The 20,032-nt window shown below is 36.2% G+C and overlaps 2 protein-coding genes and 1 pseudogene across 2 annotated transcripts; all 3 read right to left on the bottom strand.

Annotated features, from left to right (window-relative positions):
• Nucleotides 1–606: 606 nt before the first annotated feature.
• LOC110618664 lies at nucleotides 607–2,962 on the bottom strand (annotated as a pseudogene).
• A 5,514-nt stretch (nucleotides 2,963–8,476) lies between these two features.
• Nucleotides 8,477–13,095, bottom strand: LOC110618523 (proteasome subunit alpha type-3). Its single transcript, XM_021761666.2, has 10 exons — nucleotides 12,885–13,095; nucleotides 12,614–12,653; nucleotides 12,415–12,498; nucleotides 10,926–10,999; nucleotides 10,605–10,691; nucleotides 10,429–10,513; nucleotides 10,210–10,256; nucleotides 9,741–9,806; nucleotides 9,144–9,234; nucleotides 8,477–8,734 (listed from the first exon to the last, which is right to left on the bottom strand). Exons 1-10 carry the CDS (start codon nucleotides 12,986–12,988, stop codon nucleotides 8,663–8,665), a joined length of 750 nt encoding a protein of 249 aa, XP_021617358.1. The 5' UTR covers nucleotides 12,989–13,095; the 3' UTR covers nucleotides 8,477–8,662.
• Nucleotides 13,096–13,691: 596 nt separating this feature from the next.
• On the bottom strand, nucleotides 13,692–18,433 carry LOC110618758 (uncharacterized protein At2g24330). The gene is made up of 6 exons (XM_021761996.2): nucleotides 18,397–18,433; nucleotides 17,281–17,561; nucleotides 16,589–16,733; nucleotides 16,029–16,138; nucleotides 14,500–14,923; nucleotides 13,692–14,312 (listed from the first exon to the last, which is right to left on the bottom strand). Exons 1-6 carry the CDS (start codon nucleotides 18,419–18,421, stop codon nucleotides 14,044–14,046), a joined length of 1,254 nt encoding a protein of 417 aa, XP_021617688.2. The 5' UTR covers nucleotides 18,422–18,433; the 3' UTR covers nucleotides 13,692–14,043.
• Nucleotides 18,434–20,032: the final 1,599 nt, after the last annotated feature.

Below are 20,032 nucleotides of genomic sequence, written 5' to 3'. Positions count from 1 at the left end.
GAATTCTGGAATTTTCGTTGGCCAACCACAGCTTCCTGGAAATTTCGCCCGCTGGCCAACCAGTCTTCCGTAGGCCAACCGTATCCATAGGCCAACCAGCTCCGTAGGCCAACCAGCTCCGTTGGCCAACTAGCTTCCGCAGGCCTACCAGCAATTGCCCCGCCTACACCTCCTGCACACGCCAGCCTTCTGCGCACCACAGCCCAGCGCTGCCCCAGCGCCTACAACACTGCTGCTCGTCCCATAGGCCTACAACGCATCCCGCAGGCCCAGTTACCAGTGGCCCTTCTCCCGTAGGCCAACCACGAATCTGCCAACTGCCCATTGGCCAGCCAACTGCCTGCCCCGCAGCTGCTGTCACCAACGCCCCTTGGCACACCATAGGGCTGTCCCACCTTTCTTCCTTCACAAAATTCTTTGGATTTTAGGGAGGCATGGGAAGAGTCGTGACAAAATGCACGTACAAATGCTCAAGTCAAATGAACCAAAACAGTCCCGAGACGTTCCACCTTTCTCGTTGAAATAAAAAAGACACGGCAAGTCGGCAACGCATGCACACAGCATTCAAACAACTTCCACCAGTGTAACAAGTATCTGGTGGGGGTAGTAGGTAACTCCAACAAGATTGATCTCAATTAGATATTATGGGGTCTGCAGTTAAATAAATCATAAAAAGAAACATGTCAGTTACATCTAAAATTTCTAAAATTCTTGACAAGGAGCACCCATTGCAGAGGCCCCTTCAATAGCCAACTGCTTATCCGGCAATTCCTGCACAAGCTTAGTTTTCAAGATGCCCCAGGTGCCATATGAAACTCGATATGCTGGGCATAAATTTTTTGTAAAACCTATCATAAATAGAACTAGTATTCCTATCAAATTTGTCATGAACAATCGATTTTATCTAAACTAAGTCTCTGCAATTTCACACTATCCATAAGCATCCTAAGACCAGCTTTTAGTTCTGGTACCCCTTCCTCCAAGGCAGCACAAACTAGATATATAGGAACATCTTGAACTCTTCTTTTCAATTCTTCATACACTTCATCAGCCCCTGCCTCATCAATTTTATTCGCCACAACTACGGAGGGCCGATCAGACAGGCCCTCTTGATGATGCTCAAGCTCCAAAACTAAATCTTTCAATTGTTCCCACGGTGGAAATCCCTTTCTGCCATCTAATCCAGCAGCCAAGTCTAGCACATAAGCTAAAACCTTAGTACGTTCTATGTGCCGTAGGAAAGCATGTCCAAGTCCACGATTCTCGTGAGCACCTTTTATGAGTCCTGGAATGTCAGCCACTGTGATTGAGAAGTCATCAAACTTCAGTTTTCCTAAATTGGGCCTAAGAGTCGTGAAGGCATAATGACCCACCCTAGGTTTTGCTCTGGATAAAGCTCCTAAAAGAGTACTTTTACCAGCATTTGGCATTCCAACGAGGCCCACATCAGCAATGCTTTTCAGTTCCAGCAAAAGAACAGCCTCTGAGCCAGGCAACCCACTGCTAAGGCAGGATTGATCCTCACTGGACATATCAGGATCCAAGACTATATCCCTATTGACTCCAGGCTTACTTAACTTGGCCTTCTTTGAAACATCAGGAGAATACACATTACCCAAACCACCCTCCCCTCCACGAGCAACAATTATTTGCTGACCCAGTTTTGTTAACTCTGCAACATCATAGTGTATATGTTCCACACCTGCTGGCTCTCTTTGAATGGCTTGTATGCTTGCAAATTCCTCTGAAGTTCCTTTAGCTTGTGTTAATGAGCCACCAGAAATATCCAATGGCTCAGCTTCTTTTTCCATGTTTGTGCTCTTAGAGACAGACTGCCAATGAGATTCTGATTGATCGGTATGGAGAGTGCCTGGAAGTTCCCACGGGTCCAAGTCTGTTCTGGAACAGTTTTGGACTGTAGATGGAAGTTCACCCTTCAAAAGATGAATTACAGTGCCGACAGGTACTTGCACAACCTACGACACACGAGTACTCATGGTTAGGTAAACTGCCAAACAACAGGTGGCATCATAAATCTTGCCGTTTATAGAACTTATAAATAGTAACCTTATCCTCCCCTCGTTCCTATCATACTCTTTGAAGCTCCATTCCCCCCTCTCGCTGCATTCTATACAATAAAGGCAGAACTTGAGTGTCCTCATGCAATAATACTAGTAGTGTTCAAAAAAATACTGGAAAGGTAAGGACTACATACAACATGATGGTGTAAACCACTAAAGTCCCAGATTGCAGGGGAACACTCTAAAATCACATCACCACCTCTTCCACCATTTCCACCTGTATTATTGAATCCACATGAACCAGAATGCTATCAAAAAGACTATTTCACAAATTTTAATGCACTTGCTCTTAATCACCATGCAATAATCAGCTACATTTATGAAGTTCAACGGAAATAATTACGATGAAAGGGAAAAAATTGAACCTAGTATGAAGATTGAGAAACTAGATAAATTATGATCAAAGAAAAATAACCATGATAATATTGTATCCACTTGGTTTTTAGTATCACATCTATCATACATAATGCTGTTATAAAACTTGATCTAATAAACATACCATCAGGTCTGCCACGGCGATCGTGTCGACTTCGGCGAAAACTGGAGCAACCATTGCCACCATCACCTCCCTTAGCATGTAGTGTAAACCTATCTCTCATTCTGGTTTCCTACAAATAGCCCCCTAATAACCCTTTACTAAGATGAACAGGTAGTAAAAAAATAAAGAAATGATTACACAGAATTATGTGAAGCTTTAGGGTTATAAAAATGTGAGAAATAGGGAAGAAACAAATGGCGCGGCAGACCTGCAAAGGGGCACACTTTGCTTTTGTGTGAGTAGCGTCTGAACAAGAGAACAAAGACAAATAGATCCATGGAGATTTAGAAGATTTTCTCAAGGCATCTATGTGGCAAAAGGATTTTGTGCAGCGTAATCACATCGCTTTCTCTTTCCTGTCTAGATATCCTTCAAATCCTCCTCAACTGGAAAAAGTTGGCATTCAATTTTTTGCTTATCCCAGCAACCTATAGAAAGAAATATCTTAGATACTGAACCAGCAACAGAGACATTCCTGGAAAATTGTAAACCAAACCATGCCACAATGCAGATGCTGAACATGGCCCATACAAGATAACTAAAGAAAATGATATTTACAGCACTTCACAACTGGTTCCAACAAAAAGAATCCGCCTTCCTTTATTATAACATGTCCAGATAATCATAAAAACACAATAAGCATCACTTTTAACAATCACATTTACCAAAATTTGCTAAATTGTCAGTTGCAAGCAAAGTAAAAGCTTTAGTAAGCCCAACAACTTGTGCCATAAACAGACCAACAACTGAAATAATATGCTAGAAAGGAATTTGAGATAACCAAATAAAAGATGAAATATTCAGGAATGAGCACATACAGGCATCAAAAGGAAACACACATTCAAAACATTCATCAAATCAATAATCAACAAGAAAATTGAATTTTAACAACAAAGAGAGTGGAGAAGGCATTATGGTGTATTTAACACAAAATGAAAGAAACTAAAAGACCAAATTGATTGAACTTACATTCATCTAAAATCCTTAAATAAAACTTTCTTTCAGTTTACAGAAAAAAAAAAATTGTTTAGTGATAATGAAAAATAATGGAGTCAAAGGAAAATGTCCATTGTTAAAAGAATTGAACCCATTCATAGGATTACCCACCAGGTCTTTTGGCAAGATAGGAGAAAACAAGGATGAATTTTCTTTATGCAATCTATTTTGAAAAGTTGTTAGACTTATCAGAGAGAATATGTAATCTCTTGAGTTTAAAGTATTTAAAGACTTTTTTAAAAATTTTTTAGCTAATGTTTATTAACCTGCTGTCAATTTAAATACAAGTTGGAATTTTAAGTCCATCCTAAAAAATAAGAACTTAAAATAGCATAATAGACACAATCTCCTACAAATCAAAATTTGAAAATAACTAAACAAAATATGAAAATAACTAAATAACTAAACAAAATATGATGGTAACACATAAGAGCCATGATTTTAGCCACTATCCATTACTATGCATAACCCCATAATTTATGCCACTATCCACTTTGGAATAACTATAACAAGGATGAATTTTCTTTATGCAATCTATTTTGAAAAGTTGTTAGACTTATCAGAGAGAATATGTAATCTCTTGAGTTTAAAGTATTTAAAGACTTTTTTAAAATTTTTTTAGCTAATGTTTATTAACCTGCTGTCAATTTAAATACAAGTTGGAATTTTAAGTCCATCTTAAAAAATAAGAACTTAAAATAGCATAATAGACGCAACCTCCTACAAATCAAAATTTGAAAATAACTAAACAAAATATGAAAATAACTAAATAACTAAACAAAATATGATGGTAATTATAAGAGCCATGATTTTAGCCACTATCCATTACTATACATAACCCCATAATTTATGCCACTATCCTCTTTGGAATAACTATCTCTTATTGCATCAATGACGAAGAATCTATTGAAATGGTGATTTGCTAACATTAGTCCCCTTTTCCACTATGCACTTGTCTTCAAGAGCAAACTTAGGAAATTTCTAGGAACTATTCATCTCCTGGGTTATCATATGCTGACTCCAACCAGAATAGTTTTTTGCACCAATTTTTGAAATATGCCTATGTTAAGTTCAGATAGTCTTGCAACAATTGTAGGAACTATAATTGTGTTATGCCCTCCAAGTGAAATGAAGTTAGATAACCTTCTTCTCTTCTAAAGTTTGTTAATGTTGGAAAAAAATGATCATACCTTTTAGCCACCCTAAAGGATCCTCCTGTCCATTGAAATGGGTAAAATTTTGAAACAGCGATACTACTACTTGAATTTTTAGAACCTATTACTCCTTTGGCCTTTTGGGTGTGAGAATGACTACCAATTTTTGTGAGTTGTGCTGAATCAACGATGTCATAAGTGAGAGCTTCTAATTTTTTATTTAATTCATCGTGCCAGACCTTATTGGCTGCTTGCTCTTCTAAGAACAAGGTGAGAATTCTGTTTAATTGCTGGATATAATCCCCGTAATCTCTAGCTCTTATACCAAATTGTTAAGATTCCGTGTGTAGAATCTAGTTATGGGTTTGTATAATGAGTCTTTTAACAATATAGGAGAAAGCAAGGATAGATTTTCTTTTTACAATCTATTTTGAAAAGTTGTCAACTCATATGAGAGAACCCGTAAACTCTTCGATTTAAAGTACTCAAAAACATTTTGAAAATTTTTCTAACTTAAAATAGAAATAAGTTGGAGTTTTAACTACCTCCTAACAAATAGAAACTTAAAATAGAACGGTGGGGACTAACCTCCTACAAATCAGCATTTGAAAATAACTAAGCAGAACATAGTGGTAACGTCATAAAACCCGTGTTCTTAGCCACTACCAATTACTAATGCATAAATCCATAATCTACGCCACTACCCACTATTGAATAACGACCGACTGTTGCGTCAGTGACAAAAAATCTGTTGAATTGGTGGTTTGCTAATAGTTACCTACTGAAATTCAAGCATTTTTTTTAATGGCACAACAATGTTCTTCCACCTTCTTTGAAACGAAGGGATGGAAAGGAATTCCTCATGATGATTGAAAGACAATTATCAACATTGATACAATACTGAGAGATACTTCTGGCTTGACTTTTAGCAGCTGAACAGCACACAAAAGACAGGAATGTTGTCGTGTTATTGTAAACAAGTTCAATGCCGTTCCTGAATCAATTCCAGATTGGGTATTTGATTTATGACTATGAAAGGTGGATATTTCATTGGGAATTAGCAAGAATGGGTTTTAGATGGTTTGCTTTCGGTAATTGTGTTTGCCATATTATCTTCACTTGGAACTCAAGAGTCAGTCCATAGCCAATACAGGCGAGCAGTGCTCAGTTCAGTCCAGACTAAAAATGAGTAAAAAGCTGAATCTAATAGGAAATAAAATCAAACCGAACAAAGAGAAAAAAGTGATCTCAACTGGTTTAGTTTGGTTTGGTTCATCTGTTTTACTTTTTCTGATCTATTTGCAGAACCCATTTTCCTTTAGAAAAGGAAAAAAATTATACAATACTCCCTGTACACTAAAAATTAGTACTCATCCTCATAAAAAATTAGTTATTCCTAAAATAAAAAAAGTGGCCTTATATAATTGTGCTTGTGCAGCTGGAGCTGCCAATAATCTCTCTTAGAGAAGATCCAAGCAACAAGAGAGCAGCAATTTCAGCTTTCAACTTGAGAAAAAACAGCGAACATCAAAACCGAAACAGCAGAAACTCAGCTCAATATCGCACACAAGACTCAAAGCTCAAAGAAAACTTGAGAAATGATTCAGAAAATTGAAAGAAAATCTGGGTAGAGAAGTGAAGCAAATGAGGAAAAGAGATTTGTCATTTTAAAGAAGCTACAAAGGAATTGAGTGAAACCAGAAACAACAAAGGGAAATGATCGATGAAACAACTGAACTTGGAGAGCCACAGACAGAAAATATGAACACTGGAGCTGCCTGTATCATTGATGGAGGTAGTCGAGTTCAGAGGCCGAACAAGTGGTCCTTCGAGAGAAGATATTGAGAAAGGGAAGGAGAATTATTTGAGCACTAGAACGAGGAGACTGCAATATCGTCAAGGGGAGAGATGGAGGGAAGGATTGCAGGGCAGCGACTTGGTGCAATCAGTTCAGTTCCTTATTTTTACAGACCAATCAAAGTAATAAGTAAAAACTCGAGAAATTTTGCTTTTTTGGTTTGCATTAATCCGCTAGAAGTGAGCTTCATCTGTTCTGCACTCCTATAATAACTGTATAATTATACTTGGTATAATGATTCACTCATTAGCAAAACCGTTAAATCGATTAATTAACTAAACCAAGTCTATCTGTCTAGGAACAAAAAAAAATCCAATATTTTGCATATTGAAAACTTATTATGATCATAAAATATCATAAGGCACGAGTCGCATCCAAGTATACCAGACCAGAGGCAGCCCAAAAACATAACAGTGAGAAAATAAATCATACTACCGTACCAGAGGCAAGCAATAACTAGCGTCACAGTGAGAACATGGAGAAGGCAGCGTCACAGCATCACAACTCAAGCAATTGAAGAACCAATATATTGAAGCGCGTCACAGAAAAATCCACAACGAGGTTGTAAATAATGACGGCCAGAAGTCAAGAGCGAAGGCGAGATTGTCGAGGCAGACAGTGGAGCAGAGAGAGATAGCCGTCAAGAACTCAACATTGAATGGCTCTGCAGCGAAGTCGACAATAGAAAGTGAAAAACAAACTAAAGAGAAGAACAGCCGAGAGAAAAAGAAATGGTCCAATGGACTACAATTAAGTTGGCAGAAAAATCACTTTATTAGGAATTAGTGGGCTGGACAAGAAAGTAATAGGATGAGAATAAGTGGACAGCGGTGGGTAAATAGAGGAAGGCCTTTACGCTTAATTAAAATAATATAAGAATTAAAAAATAATTAAATCAAACTAAATTAATTAAAAAGTAAAAAAAAATCTAATCTAATAAATAAAATTAATTAAAATCAATGTAAATTCAGTGTTAATGGTTATGGGCTGCTCTTCTAGATCGCAACATGTTAAAATATTTTTTTAGTATTCCATCTGATCAAATTACATTAAAATAAATTTTTAATAATATATAATTAAATTTTAAATTGAAATAGGTTGGTTGTTAGAAAATAAATAATCTAACTAATTTGGGTCAATTCAGTATATTCTAAATTATTTAAATTTGTTTATATAATTAATTGATGCAAACTTATCACTTCTAGTGAGTGAGATGGAGATGAATGTCTAAAGCTGAATGATTGATTAGTTAACTGGAGATCGGTTTGATTAACAAGAAATTGATATACATGAGGGTGACATTTTATCATATTTTGCCATTTGTATAAAGGCAGCAGAAGGTTCATACTCTAGCATAATCGTTTTCCAGCGTATCAATAATTCAATATCAGACTTTTTTTCACTTACAGGGTTATTTGACTCGTAGACCGACCACTTTTATAAAAGAAAAAATTCAAACAAATTCTAGTAGAATATGTTGAGATTTTTACTTATTTTAAAATGAAATTTTTTTAAATTTTTCAAAAAATTAACCTTTTTCTCTAAAAAAGAAATTCTTAATTCTAAATAAAGGGATACAAATTAACTCAATTAATTTTGTTTTAATTAACCCTTCTATTTGAAATAAATAAATAAATAAATTTTTTATTGCAAAAGAAATCAAAACAGTCATGCAAATAATTAATGAAATAAAATAGCAATGGAATTGGCAATTTCAAACCCAAAAAAAAAAAAAAAAAAAAAAGAAGGGATGGGTACACATCTCTATCCACCTCTTTTTAAATCAAGTTATAACAAATTCGGTTCGCCTAAGCAAGCATTTGATACAACTGTAATGATACAAATGGAAGATGATGAAAAAGGAGTTCCCTGCATTTCTGACGCAAAATGTATGAGTAAAATAATTTCATTGATTGTCCCTTGAAAAAAAAATCAGTCTCAGATCAAGCACATGTTAACAATTTGCAGGACATTAATTGTATATGGGATTCACCAAATATAAACCCAAATTCCGAGGAAAATGAGATTATTAGCTTTAATCGGCATCCATTTCTTCAAGTGCAGTCCTGGCAGCAGCCTTGGCTTCCTCTAGGAGTTCATCCGGAACCTGAAAGTCCCACAAATTCATAATAAATACACAACCCAGCCGCTCAAATATAAACCAGCCTGCATTGGGACAAGCAGCTCCTAAACATACAAAACAAACATGCTTGAATATCCTTGTACCAACATTACCAACAGTTCATGCGTTCAAAAATAAGGAAATCAGGTCCACGCATCACTTTGCTTAATTCCCCTTTTTTTTCTGTTCAAAGTTATGTACACGATGCATCCAAGTGCTTGGCTAAAAATCCTAGAACTTGGCAGAAATTGCTTTCAAATGTCCAACCGAGCTATTTACTTTTATGTATTCAATTTGGAAGAGATAGTGGTAAAAAGAAATGTGGAGTTCTGCAATTTTAATGCTTCTTCTCTACTGCAATTGAACACTGAAGTAAAATAGGGCCAGAAATTACCTTCTGATGCAGTTTATTTGATTCATTACAAACCCAACTCATCTCCAATTCAAAGGCCTTGTCCTTTGCTTCGTCATGCACCTTGTAAATGCTGCTCAAAACAAAAATGGAAAATAAATAAATAAATCACATAAATTACTAACTACAAAGCCCACAAGTAAATCCCACCCCACCCCCCTCTAAAGTTCATACCTCGCTTTCTATTAATATAAATTACTAATATTGTACCTAAAGCCAAATAGTGAGAGACAATGCTCATCAATATTTCAATCATACATATTTTCTCAGCCTGAATGGTTTAACAAATAAACAAGCTAATAAGGCCGACCTATCAATATCTTTCAATGATCTTTTAAATTATTTCACATTTAAAACTATGTTTTACTTTTTTGGTGTTTCCATTTTATGAAGGGCAATTTTTATTTGGTTTGCCATAGGTAGCAAAAGGAATTTGAGACAGGACAGGAGAGGAGATGGGAAGGGGAGGAAAGAACAGATACAATTAATAGATCAGCAAAGAAAAAGATTAATGGAATGCACCGTAATTCAAAAAAAGAGAGAACATATTTTATTCAGAGGGAAAGAGGCAATACTCACATTTTTGCTACTTCAATAACCCCTTCTCGGCATGTCATTTCAGAAAGCTTCAATTTTTCGATTTCTCTGTCCAAACCATTCATACAATCATTAGAAATGAAAAGGACAAGCATGCAAAAATTAGCTTGATATATGTAATGTTAATATAATGACCAAGCAATATCTTAAAAGTCAAAACAAACAAGGGATATCAAAGATAAAATCATAATTTAGCATGATAAATTCCACAATCAGAACAGGTTGCTATGCTATTTCGATAGAAACCTTCAACAAAAATTTATTCACTTCATCCAAAATTACTTACTTTGATAACCACAGTTACATTGCTATCTTCAAAAATTTAATGAGAAAAGTGTAACAGCAAAAAAGAAAGATGTCTACAACACAAATTTATTGTTTTTATGCGATGAATATCATGAATATATTGCTCGATAAATTCGCCATTTGCGGCAAAAATGTGAGAACTTACGTTTTAGCAGCTTGCTTTCCCTTTCCAATTGCAGCACCAAAATATCTCTGTACCAAATTTTGTTTTCATTTGAAGCATGAAATTAATTTATAAGAACCTCCAAACAATACAACCATCAAATAGTTACCAAGTAATGGCAATCATCAACAAATCAATACAAAAAATTACATGGAAAAAAGCTAGTGAATATATAGCTAAAATAAAGGCAATTCAACTCACATAGGATATGCCAGATGGCTCAATCATGTATAATTGTGGTCCATCTCTGTCATAACCACCAAGAATTATCCCGCAACCAAATGGTCTGTAGCATTGACAAATTTGATTAACTGTTTTCTGTAAGGATGACAGCTGTTTGCCAGAAATAAAAAAGAAAGGATCAATAATTTCCTTACCTAAGCCACCAGTACAGTGTACATAAATGCACATAACTAGCAACACGATCAGCAAGTTCCTTCACAGGAATGGGTTCACCATAAACACTAACGATCAGAAAAAATAAACTCAAGCTTAGAGACCTTTTGAGGCACAATAAAAATTGAAAAAGCATACTCAATCTCTGATAATCAAGCAAATTGACGAAAGAAAATTAGGGTTTCAGCCTCCCATATCCATGTTCATTGCTAAACTAGTCAAAGTTTCCTACCATATAATGATTCCTTCTAAATATTCATGTGGGTTCTAGCATGAAAAACAAGGCATTGTTAAAGAACAACCTTTCATAATTGGTTGCCTCAGACTTCGCTCGTGCAACAATCTGTCTTCCATCAGCTGCTAAACCAGCAACTGCCTGATATTTGAATATAGATGGTGTCCACAGACAGACATGCAAATACACAGTTAGAATATTAAAAAATGTACAACCAATACAACTTTAATGCTCCAATTTTTTGACTGCTCCAATTTTTGGACTTAAAGGACCAAACCAAGAGCAGAAATATTAATAAGGACCAACTGAACAGCATGGTCAGACACGGAAAAACATAAGATAACTAAAAAAAAGCATATTTCCAAATTCCACCAATTGAAATGGAAGAAATAACAGAAGTTGTGTACTTAGAAGTTCAAGGAATAGATGAGCAACATCATATGGGATAGCCTCATATTTAAGGATTTAATACTCTGTGGAAGTACATTAACAACTGGTGTGTGGCAAGTCCTTGTACACTTTGTCCAGCACCTTATTTTTTTCATTAAATATGAGTTCCACAAAATCTACTTACACCCTTTTATTTACACTTATTTGAATGTAAGCATACATTCACACATTTGAAGAGAAAAACTATTAAAAAATGCATGTTGACCTCATTTACATTATAAGATAAGTGAGAGAATATTATACTGAGATTATGAGGGAGAAGGCAATTTTGTACTATTCCTACAACCCAAGATGCATTGAAGAAAATTTAACATTTTGTTGCACAAATTGTTTTGTGAACAATGGAGAAAACTAGAGTGGTATTCAAGTCCAAAAGCAAGTAATGCAAGCAGCCACATATTGAAATAAGTACAGTGTTAAGTAGTATTTGGATAACAAGCATCATTAAAGAGCTGCTCCAATGAAGCCATTATTTAAATTCTTCAACAAATTTGTCTTGCACAGACATAGAGAAACACAATTAGAGATGCAACACAAGACATACATTAATTATATATCTTTGTACGATCAGAAACATTTACTAAGGCTAACATGTTAGCGATACTTCCCTTTGGCTAACATGAAATCTTTGCTTCCAAACCTACCAATGAGAATTAGCCACATAGATCAAATGTAAGTATAAAACATATTCCACAATGTCTGTCAGCATTAATCCCAACTAAAGAGGCAAAACTAATTCCATTCGTTTGATCAGCAGGTAAACTCGAAAAGCACATGGAAAGACATCCACTGGGGCCGTGTCTATATGTTGGAGAAAATGTGGCCAAGTCGCATAAGATATGCGGTGAAAGAGTAAAGACACCAATTTATCAACTTTCACTGTAAAAGATAAATCACAACAACAAATATCCCCGAATAACAAACAGACAAAATCTAAACAACATAAACTTGCAATGAACTCAATAAAGAGCGACCTAGAAGTACAATGTAAAGTTAGAATTTTTCTTTCCTTATGTCACCCACCAGGATAAAAGTAAAAATAATAAAAAAACTAGTAAAAGGGCACTAGATTAATAATAATAATTTTAAAAAAAAGAAGTTTGTACCATGCCAGAATGCCGATGAACAGAGTGAATTCTCCTATTGGAACCCGGCAACATCATCTTAGATGCAATGAGCTTCTCCACACCCTAAACACCACAAGGGAAAATACAAGTCCAATTTTAAAATCACATATATTTTTCTAGGAACGCTGAACTATGAACGGAAGGAAAAGGATGAAATCAAAGAAGAAATGCAATTCACCATAACAATCCCGTCCTTGCACTTGATTCCAATAACAGTACTGCCAAAAAAAAAAAAAAAACGGTAAACAACATCAAAATCGCAAATAACAAAAAATTAAAAAACCTAATGCAGCTCATCACTTCCCCGGCTTACACCATTCGACTTCAAAACTAACCATATAAGTTAAAATAAGGAAACAATAGTTGTGGACGATAAAAATAAATGACAGGTACAGTAATTATTCTGAAAACAAACATAAACATAAAAGAGAGTGAAAAAGGAAAAAGACCCGCTGTTATCGACGGCTTTGGCAGCGTACTCGATCTGGAAAACGCGGCCATCTGGAGAGAAAGTGGTGACTGAGAGATCGTAACCTGTTCCTATGCTGCTCATCTTTTTGGCCTTTCGCTTCGCTTCTGTGTGATTACTAGCGTGAGGTCCTTCAGTAGAAATAGAGCTCCGCAAGTTTTCTTCGATCTCAAGACAGATGGAAAGGAAAGATACGCTGGTGGTAGAATTGAGGTGGACTATGGGCCGGGCTTCCGATATGTATAAAAGCCGACTTCTTTTTTCTTTTTTCCTCATAATTATGGTTTTCCCTCTTCGAAATAGTTGTGGTAATTGTAATTGCGTTCGAAAAACAAATTTACGTTTGTAATTTTTTTTTTTCTTTTGTTCTTTACAAACGGTAAAGAAAATTATCATTATTATTACATAGTAGGGGATTAATCACTAAAAAATTTCTTCAAATTTTGAATGAACTTTGAAATGAGTTTATTACACGTCAAAGTTCCATTTATTTTCTTTAGCCCGAGTACAAATTTCCTCCAATCTAATCCCCCTATTTTTTTTCTTTTTCAGCCTTCAGTCTAATCCGGTTTCCCTTCGGAGGAATGGCCAGACACAGCGTATCCATGTCAATCCCCATAATCTTCTAAGATTCACTTCAATAACGATTAGTGATACTTGTAAAAAAGAGCTCCACTCATTACTAATTTAGTCTCAATTACGGAATTCGTTCTAAATCATTTTATTATCAAAAAAATAAACAAACTTAAACCTCCGTAATATGAAAATAACTTAGAAAGAGTGTAAATTCTGCAACCGAGTAATGATCCATTTATATGATAATAGGGTATGCACCTCCAAGTCTCCCAACATATTTTGTTACATGAAAATCCGTCTCACTCAATAGCACCCATACTCTACAGTAGGTGATGGGCTGAAGTTTGTCAAATGCATCACCTCTACTAGTGCAATTCCATCACTCATAGGCAACCGTAACAAACTAGACATGAGATGATTAGATTGAAACCCGCACTCGCGTATATCTGTTTAACAAACACGTGAACCGACACTACTGCAAATCCACCACTCAATGGAACACATACCCGACAGATATGATAATAGGCCCAACGCTGTAAAATCAATCACCTGTATCTGCAATCTTAACTAGCCAACTCCCCCGATGCTATGTCTCCTCTTTCTTGCTCTTTTTCTGAATCATCTCTAGTAGGGCTGCTGCCTGTAAGAATGCTCTCACCCAAGAGGTTGCTGGCACTGTTCACAACGTCAACATTATCTTCACCTTTCATATTGCCCAAATTGGGGGAATTAAAACCAGAGACATGCCCTTCTGAATTTTTTGGCTGATTCAAGGCACGACAATGTGGACAGTAGTAAGTAATGTGTGGAAAATCCTCCTTCCTGACAAGTCCTGAGCAAAACAATAAGCCATAAACTTCATTAATGAACACAATAATTGCAACGGTAAGTGGATATACATGCATTGGTGCATGTCTTGTTCACCGAAATCACTGGTGATGCTGCAAATAGTAAATCATAATGGGATGGCACAGTATCTATCCAAACACGAGTTGATAAATTGAAGTGTGTCCACTTACCATTGTGCATATGGCAGTTTCCACATATCAGTGCATATGATTCCGTAGGATCCTCACCCACAAGTAATGCAGCTAATCGAGCAATCCATCCCCCTTCATGCAAAGCAGAACCCTGAGGATTCTGATGCTCAACAACAAGCTGTTTTTCCTGAGCAGTTTGAAGACCTTCACTTTGTGCAGAACATAGCATTCCTTCATCACGATGAAGCACTGGAGAACTCCCTGCACTACTGGATCTAGTGTGCCCTGGCTTTCTATTCCTAAGGCCACTAGCTTGCACAAACTCAACATCATTACTCATCCTTGTTTCGCTATTGAGCTTATCTTCATCTCCCACATACACTTTCAAGCCAGAATCTGCACCCAACTTAGATGCGAGGACTGTTGCAGCAGCTGCCTTTGCTGCTGGATCTGGATCATATCTCTGCATAGACCCAGGCTTAAACTAAAATTGAAGAATTCTCAAACATGGTATCATGCATTTGAAACATGGTCCATAAAGCTACAAGCCTATAAAAGGATAGCACCACTTGTTGCGTTGCATCTGCTAGATAAAATACTTTATTTACATTTCTTTTCCTTTGACACTCGTAAGTAAATAAGAAATACCCATTTTGGGAACACATGCAAGCTATCCACAGAAGTCATAATCCTTTCTATTCAAGGCAGCGCAGGTAGACATCATGACACTAACACAGCTTGCCAAATTTACCTATCATGTTCGTAATATTACTTGCACAGAAATACTTCTGGTTCCATCAAAAAATACAATTTTCCATTCCCAGTTTTAATTTTCTACTAGAAAACAAGAAAAAATTTGTAGCGCAAATATCATATAGGATAAAATATTTTAATGCATCAAACTCGATTAATAGTAGTTTTATTTTATAGGTGACTGTTGCCAACTAGATTCAAAAAAACATTTATAAATCATATACAATTTTTTATTAAATTCTGCAACAAAAACAAAATTACATTAAATTGCTAAAGTGAATTCAGTAGCACGCTAATAGCTATGTTCTTGTCTATGATGGAGCCATGTTAATGGTGATAGTGGTGTTAGGCTTGACCATGATACATATAAAACAAGTTAAGAGTATTACAACGCTGCTGTTAGTGATTAAATTATCCTGGTTTTATTTGGCTACATTATCATTACATGATTCACAGGAACAATTTTGAAAATTCTTATGGTTAATTGATAAAAGAAAAAGAACGCACTATCACTGAAAATACTGCTCACAGGATTTCTTTGGTAACTAAGTCTAAATAAAAATGCATAAAGATTGTTCCTCATCTCATTCAATACACATACACACAGGCACACCCAAATTAACAGATCATTTGCCAATTGCGAAAACAATGAATAGATAAAATGATGTTGGTTTAATGCATTCAGACTAATGCCCCAAGTACAAACCTTTGACAAAAACATGCACAGAAGGAAAAACGAAAAAGATCTCCAAAGAGATTTTCTATGAGAAGCACAAATATTGGACCAAATAGCATAACTATCTTACTATGATTACCTGAATAAGTTGCTGCGTAGTGTAGTAATTTGTCTTCTCTTTAAGTTCATCAATTTTAGCTTGCCTCTCAGCCCGCAGCCTTTCAAGAGTTTTCTGATCCCTTCGATCACCTTCATGAACATAAGAATTAAGGATAATTAATATGGCCTATAAATTTAGAAGAGTCAAACTGTATTTAGGAAATCAAGATGGCAGCTGGACATATAGCCTCAGGTCTGAGAACTGGCGCCCTCTCTTCCAATAAAAATAACTTCCACCTGCCAAATTCATTTTAGTACTCTGATTTGTTGGACTGGATTTATGTTTCATTTCATATGCTATTGGGCCTAGCAACTCCAGCATTAAGTTAAAGATTTATTTTTAATTAGACTTCTGTTTCAGGTAAAGATATTGACCCTTGAGCAACAATGTTGGCTCATTACCTGTACATTTAAACTTTTGAGACTAAGACCAATTAGAAAAGTAGTTTTGATACTCTAAGAGTGTAAAAGGAAACGAAGCCTTGAATGAACATGAAAATCTCCAAGAAACCAAAGTTGTTGCAAGTTTTAGACACTTACACATAGTTCTGAAGCTCACAAATGCTGAATATGCAAGGCATGATATACCAGGCAAAAGAAACATAGGCATAACCCGAAATGCCCTCATCTTCCAATTCAAATCCATTGATCTTGTTGTCATAATAGCATAGCCTACTGCAATTACCTGGATTTATGGAACAATGATAGTAAGAAGGCAATTCACTACCTGTAATATTAGACTCTGCAAAGGAAACCCATGAATAAGGCAAAACGTCAACTTCACAACATTTTACTTTTCTCGAATTCAAACTAGAAATTGGCACGTGCCTGTATACCAAATGATGCTCTTAGACCTATTGTTTAGGTTAAAACACCAAAGGTCAATTTATTATCATCTGGTATCAATATACAGATGGTTACCAGTGTTGTTTTTATATATCAGCAATTGACAGATATAGAAACAAAAGGTATCAAAGAACATCTGATTTTGGGAACACATGTTTATGCAACTGCAAATTCCCAGAAGGTAGCTGGAAGCTGCTAACAGAAACTGGATTAACAGACAAAGAATGACAAGAACCAATCTGCATCCTTAAGTGACATGAGGACAAGGAAGGAAAAACCAAGTACATATAGTGGTGTTCTTGTTCTTAGATAAACATTTTTTAGTGATATATTGCCACTTGGATCCAAGAATTCATTGTAAAGTAGGTGAGGCAAAAGATCATAACCTCAAAAATAACCGAGAAAATAATGAGATGCCTAGTCATCTTCCTCCAAGTAAGGGATCTGCTTTTCATCCTTGATAAAACAGCAGCTTCTTTCTTGGAAATGCTTTGCAGTCTCTTCTCAAAATTGTCGCCATGAAGTCTGAAAATGCCATTCCAAATACGAGAGATAACACCCCTGCGCTTCTTTTCGTCAATTACTCTTGGTTCATTCTTTCCTTCATCTGCTATGCTTTTGTCCTCTGCCATTCCTTTTGCTCTTTTTTTTTCTTCTATTACTACTACTGAAAGATAATAGTTAAGGAGAATCATTCATAAATATATGTAATAATCAAGTTACTTTTCAAAATTGATGAAGATTCTACTTTCTAACTATACTTAACCAGAACATTATTAAATCATGTAAATTCAGCCATAATAATAATATGGTATATGGACCTATTAGAAAGAAATAAAATAAAAAGGAGTGCTTCAAAAGAAAATAAAACAAGATCCAAAGTGAAAATGAAAGGCCAGACAAACAGGGAAAGAAATATGAAAATGATGAGATCTAGGACCACCCAGAAAGAAATGAATGGGGCAGTTGATCTTTTAAATCATCCGTATGGTAGCAGGAATCCTCTTTGCTTTGAAGTGTCTCAAATCTATCCAAAGAATAGAATAATCAAACTCACCACAGAAATAGGATTTGGGAAGAGGCAACGTAGAAACAAATTGAAAAACTGTAATGGTCCGCGAAAATTAAGAAGTACACAAATTGTGAAAGGCCAATACCCACCCCACTTAAACAACAGAAATTGGGAAGGTTACTAGAGGTTGAGAAATTCCATCACCACTTTCACAATTCTCAACGCATACGGTATAATCAATTGTCGGCAACTTATGATCTTAAAACATCCTAACATAAATTAAGTTCAACAAATTATCAATCAAAAGTATTAAGTTAAAAGAAAACATAATAATAATTCAAGGAATTGTCCATTACAATATACACCGAGTAAAGACAGTTAATGGCATGCATTTACAAGAAAGCCAAAGGCTATAATCATAAATACAGTTGAAAATGTCAAATTTGACAAGAAAATTACATTTCCAGAATTTGCAGAACGAAATGAATACCTCTATATACATAAATACTCATCATGCAATGTTGAAAGGTGGATGGTGCATTGCAAAGGCCAAAGGGCATTCTTCTGAATGCAAAGGTACCGAAAAGATAGGTGAAAGTTGTCTTTTTTGGTCTTCAAGGGCAACGGGGATTTGGTAGAATCCCAAATATCCATCCAGGCAGCAATAGTATGTTTTCCCTGCAAGTCTTTCGAGCATCTGGTCCATGAAGGGCAAGGAAAAGTGGTCATTCCTTGTGGCTGCATTGAGCTTCCTGTAATCCATGCACACTCTCCACCCATTTTTCACACGAGTGGGTACTAACTCACCTTCAGAATTGGGGACAATGGTAATCCCAGTTTTTTTTCGAACTACGTGGATAGGGCTCACCCATTTGCTGTCAAAGATTGGGTAGATGACCCCAGTGTCCAAGAGCTTCACTATCTCTTTCTTCACAACCTCCATTATTAGGGGATTCAGCCTTTTTTGAACATCGCGAACAGGTTTGCACTCTTCTTCCATGAGTATTCGGTGCATGCATGTTGACGGTGAGATGCCCTTTATGTCCTCTACGGTTCACCCTATGGCTTTCTTGTGCTTTCTCAACACCTAAAGGAGGTTTTCTTCTTCATGTTGGTTTAGTTGATTGGACACTATGATTGGTAGTGCCTTTTCTGCCCCCAAGTATGCGTATTTTAGGTATCCAAATAGAGGTTTTAGGTCTGGTGCAGGTGCAGGTGCTGATGTTGGTGTTGTCTGATCTGGAGCTTGTTGTTTGTCCACCGATTTGGGCAGGTCGTCTGCTGCTTGCTCTGGTGATTTGGTCAGAGTGCCTCTGGGCAAGTCTAGTTGTACTGGTGATGTGGGCAGGTCAAGGTTTGCCTGCTTTGGCAATTTGGGCAGATCGTCCGTGGACAAGTGCTATGCAGCATGTTGTCTCCCTTGCTGTTGTTTCAGCACTGCTTGTTTTGTCGTCCATGTTCTCCTGCCTGCATAAATCAATGTTTGGCAAACTGTCTTGATCAAAATCAAAGATTTCTTGGCTTAAGCAATCAATAATATCTAAACCATAAATAGGAGACACATCATTGGGGAACTTCATGGCATCATAAACATTAAACTTGATTACTTCCCCTTCAAATTCCATAGTCAATGCGCCATTATGCACATTAATCTTAGTTCTGGCTGTGCTCAAGAATGGTCGCCCGAGTAGGATTTCTGAGGTGGTGTTGCTTTTGTCCTCTTCTATGTCAATTACATAAAAGTTTGCTAGGAAGACTAGCTGGTCTACCTGCACTAACACATCTTCTAAGACTCCCTTGGGGTAGACAACAGACCTGTCAGCCAACTGAATTACTATGCTAGTTCCCTTAAGTGTGCCTGCATTTAATGAGTTATAGATGAAAAGAGGCATAACATTAATTGATGTCCCAAGGTCACTGATCAAACATAATTTAGCCACATTTTTACTATCTTTATTACTGTTTAATTACACATTTTTCCAGCTTAATTTATGCTTTTGTGATGTTTTTGCAGGAAAGAAATAAAACGGAAAGTTAGAGAAAAAGTGCAGAAAACTGGAAAATTGATTGGGTCAGAGTGATTTGACCAAATCACCTGCAAGAAACCAAAGCAGAAGGCTAAAGGA

The sequence above is a fragment of the Manihot esculenta genome, chromosome 7, assembly GCF_001659605.2.
Source record: "Manihot esculenta cultivar AM560-2 chromosome 7, M.esculenta_v8, whole genome shotgun sequence".
NCBI classification, from domain to species: Eukaryota; Viridiplantae; Streptophyta; class Magnoliopsida; order Malpighiales; family Euphorbiaceae; genus Manihot; species Manihot esculenta.
The sequence above is the reverse complement of the archived record's forward strand: the minus strand, read 5'-3'. Positions and strand labels throughout refer to the sequence as shown.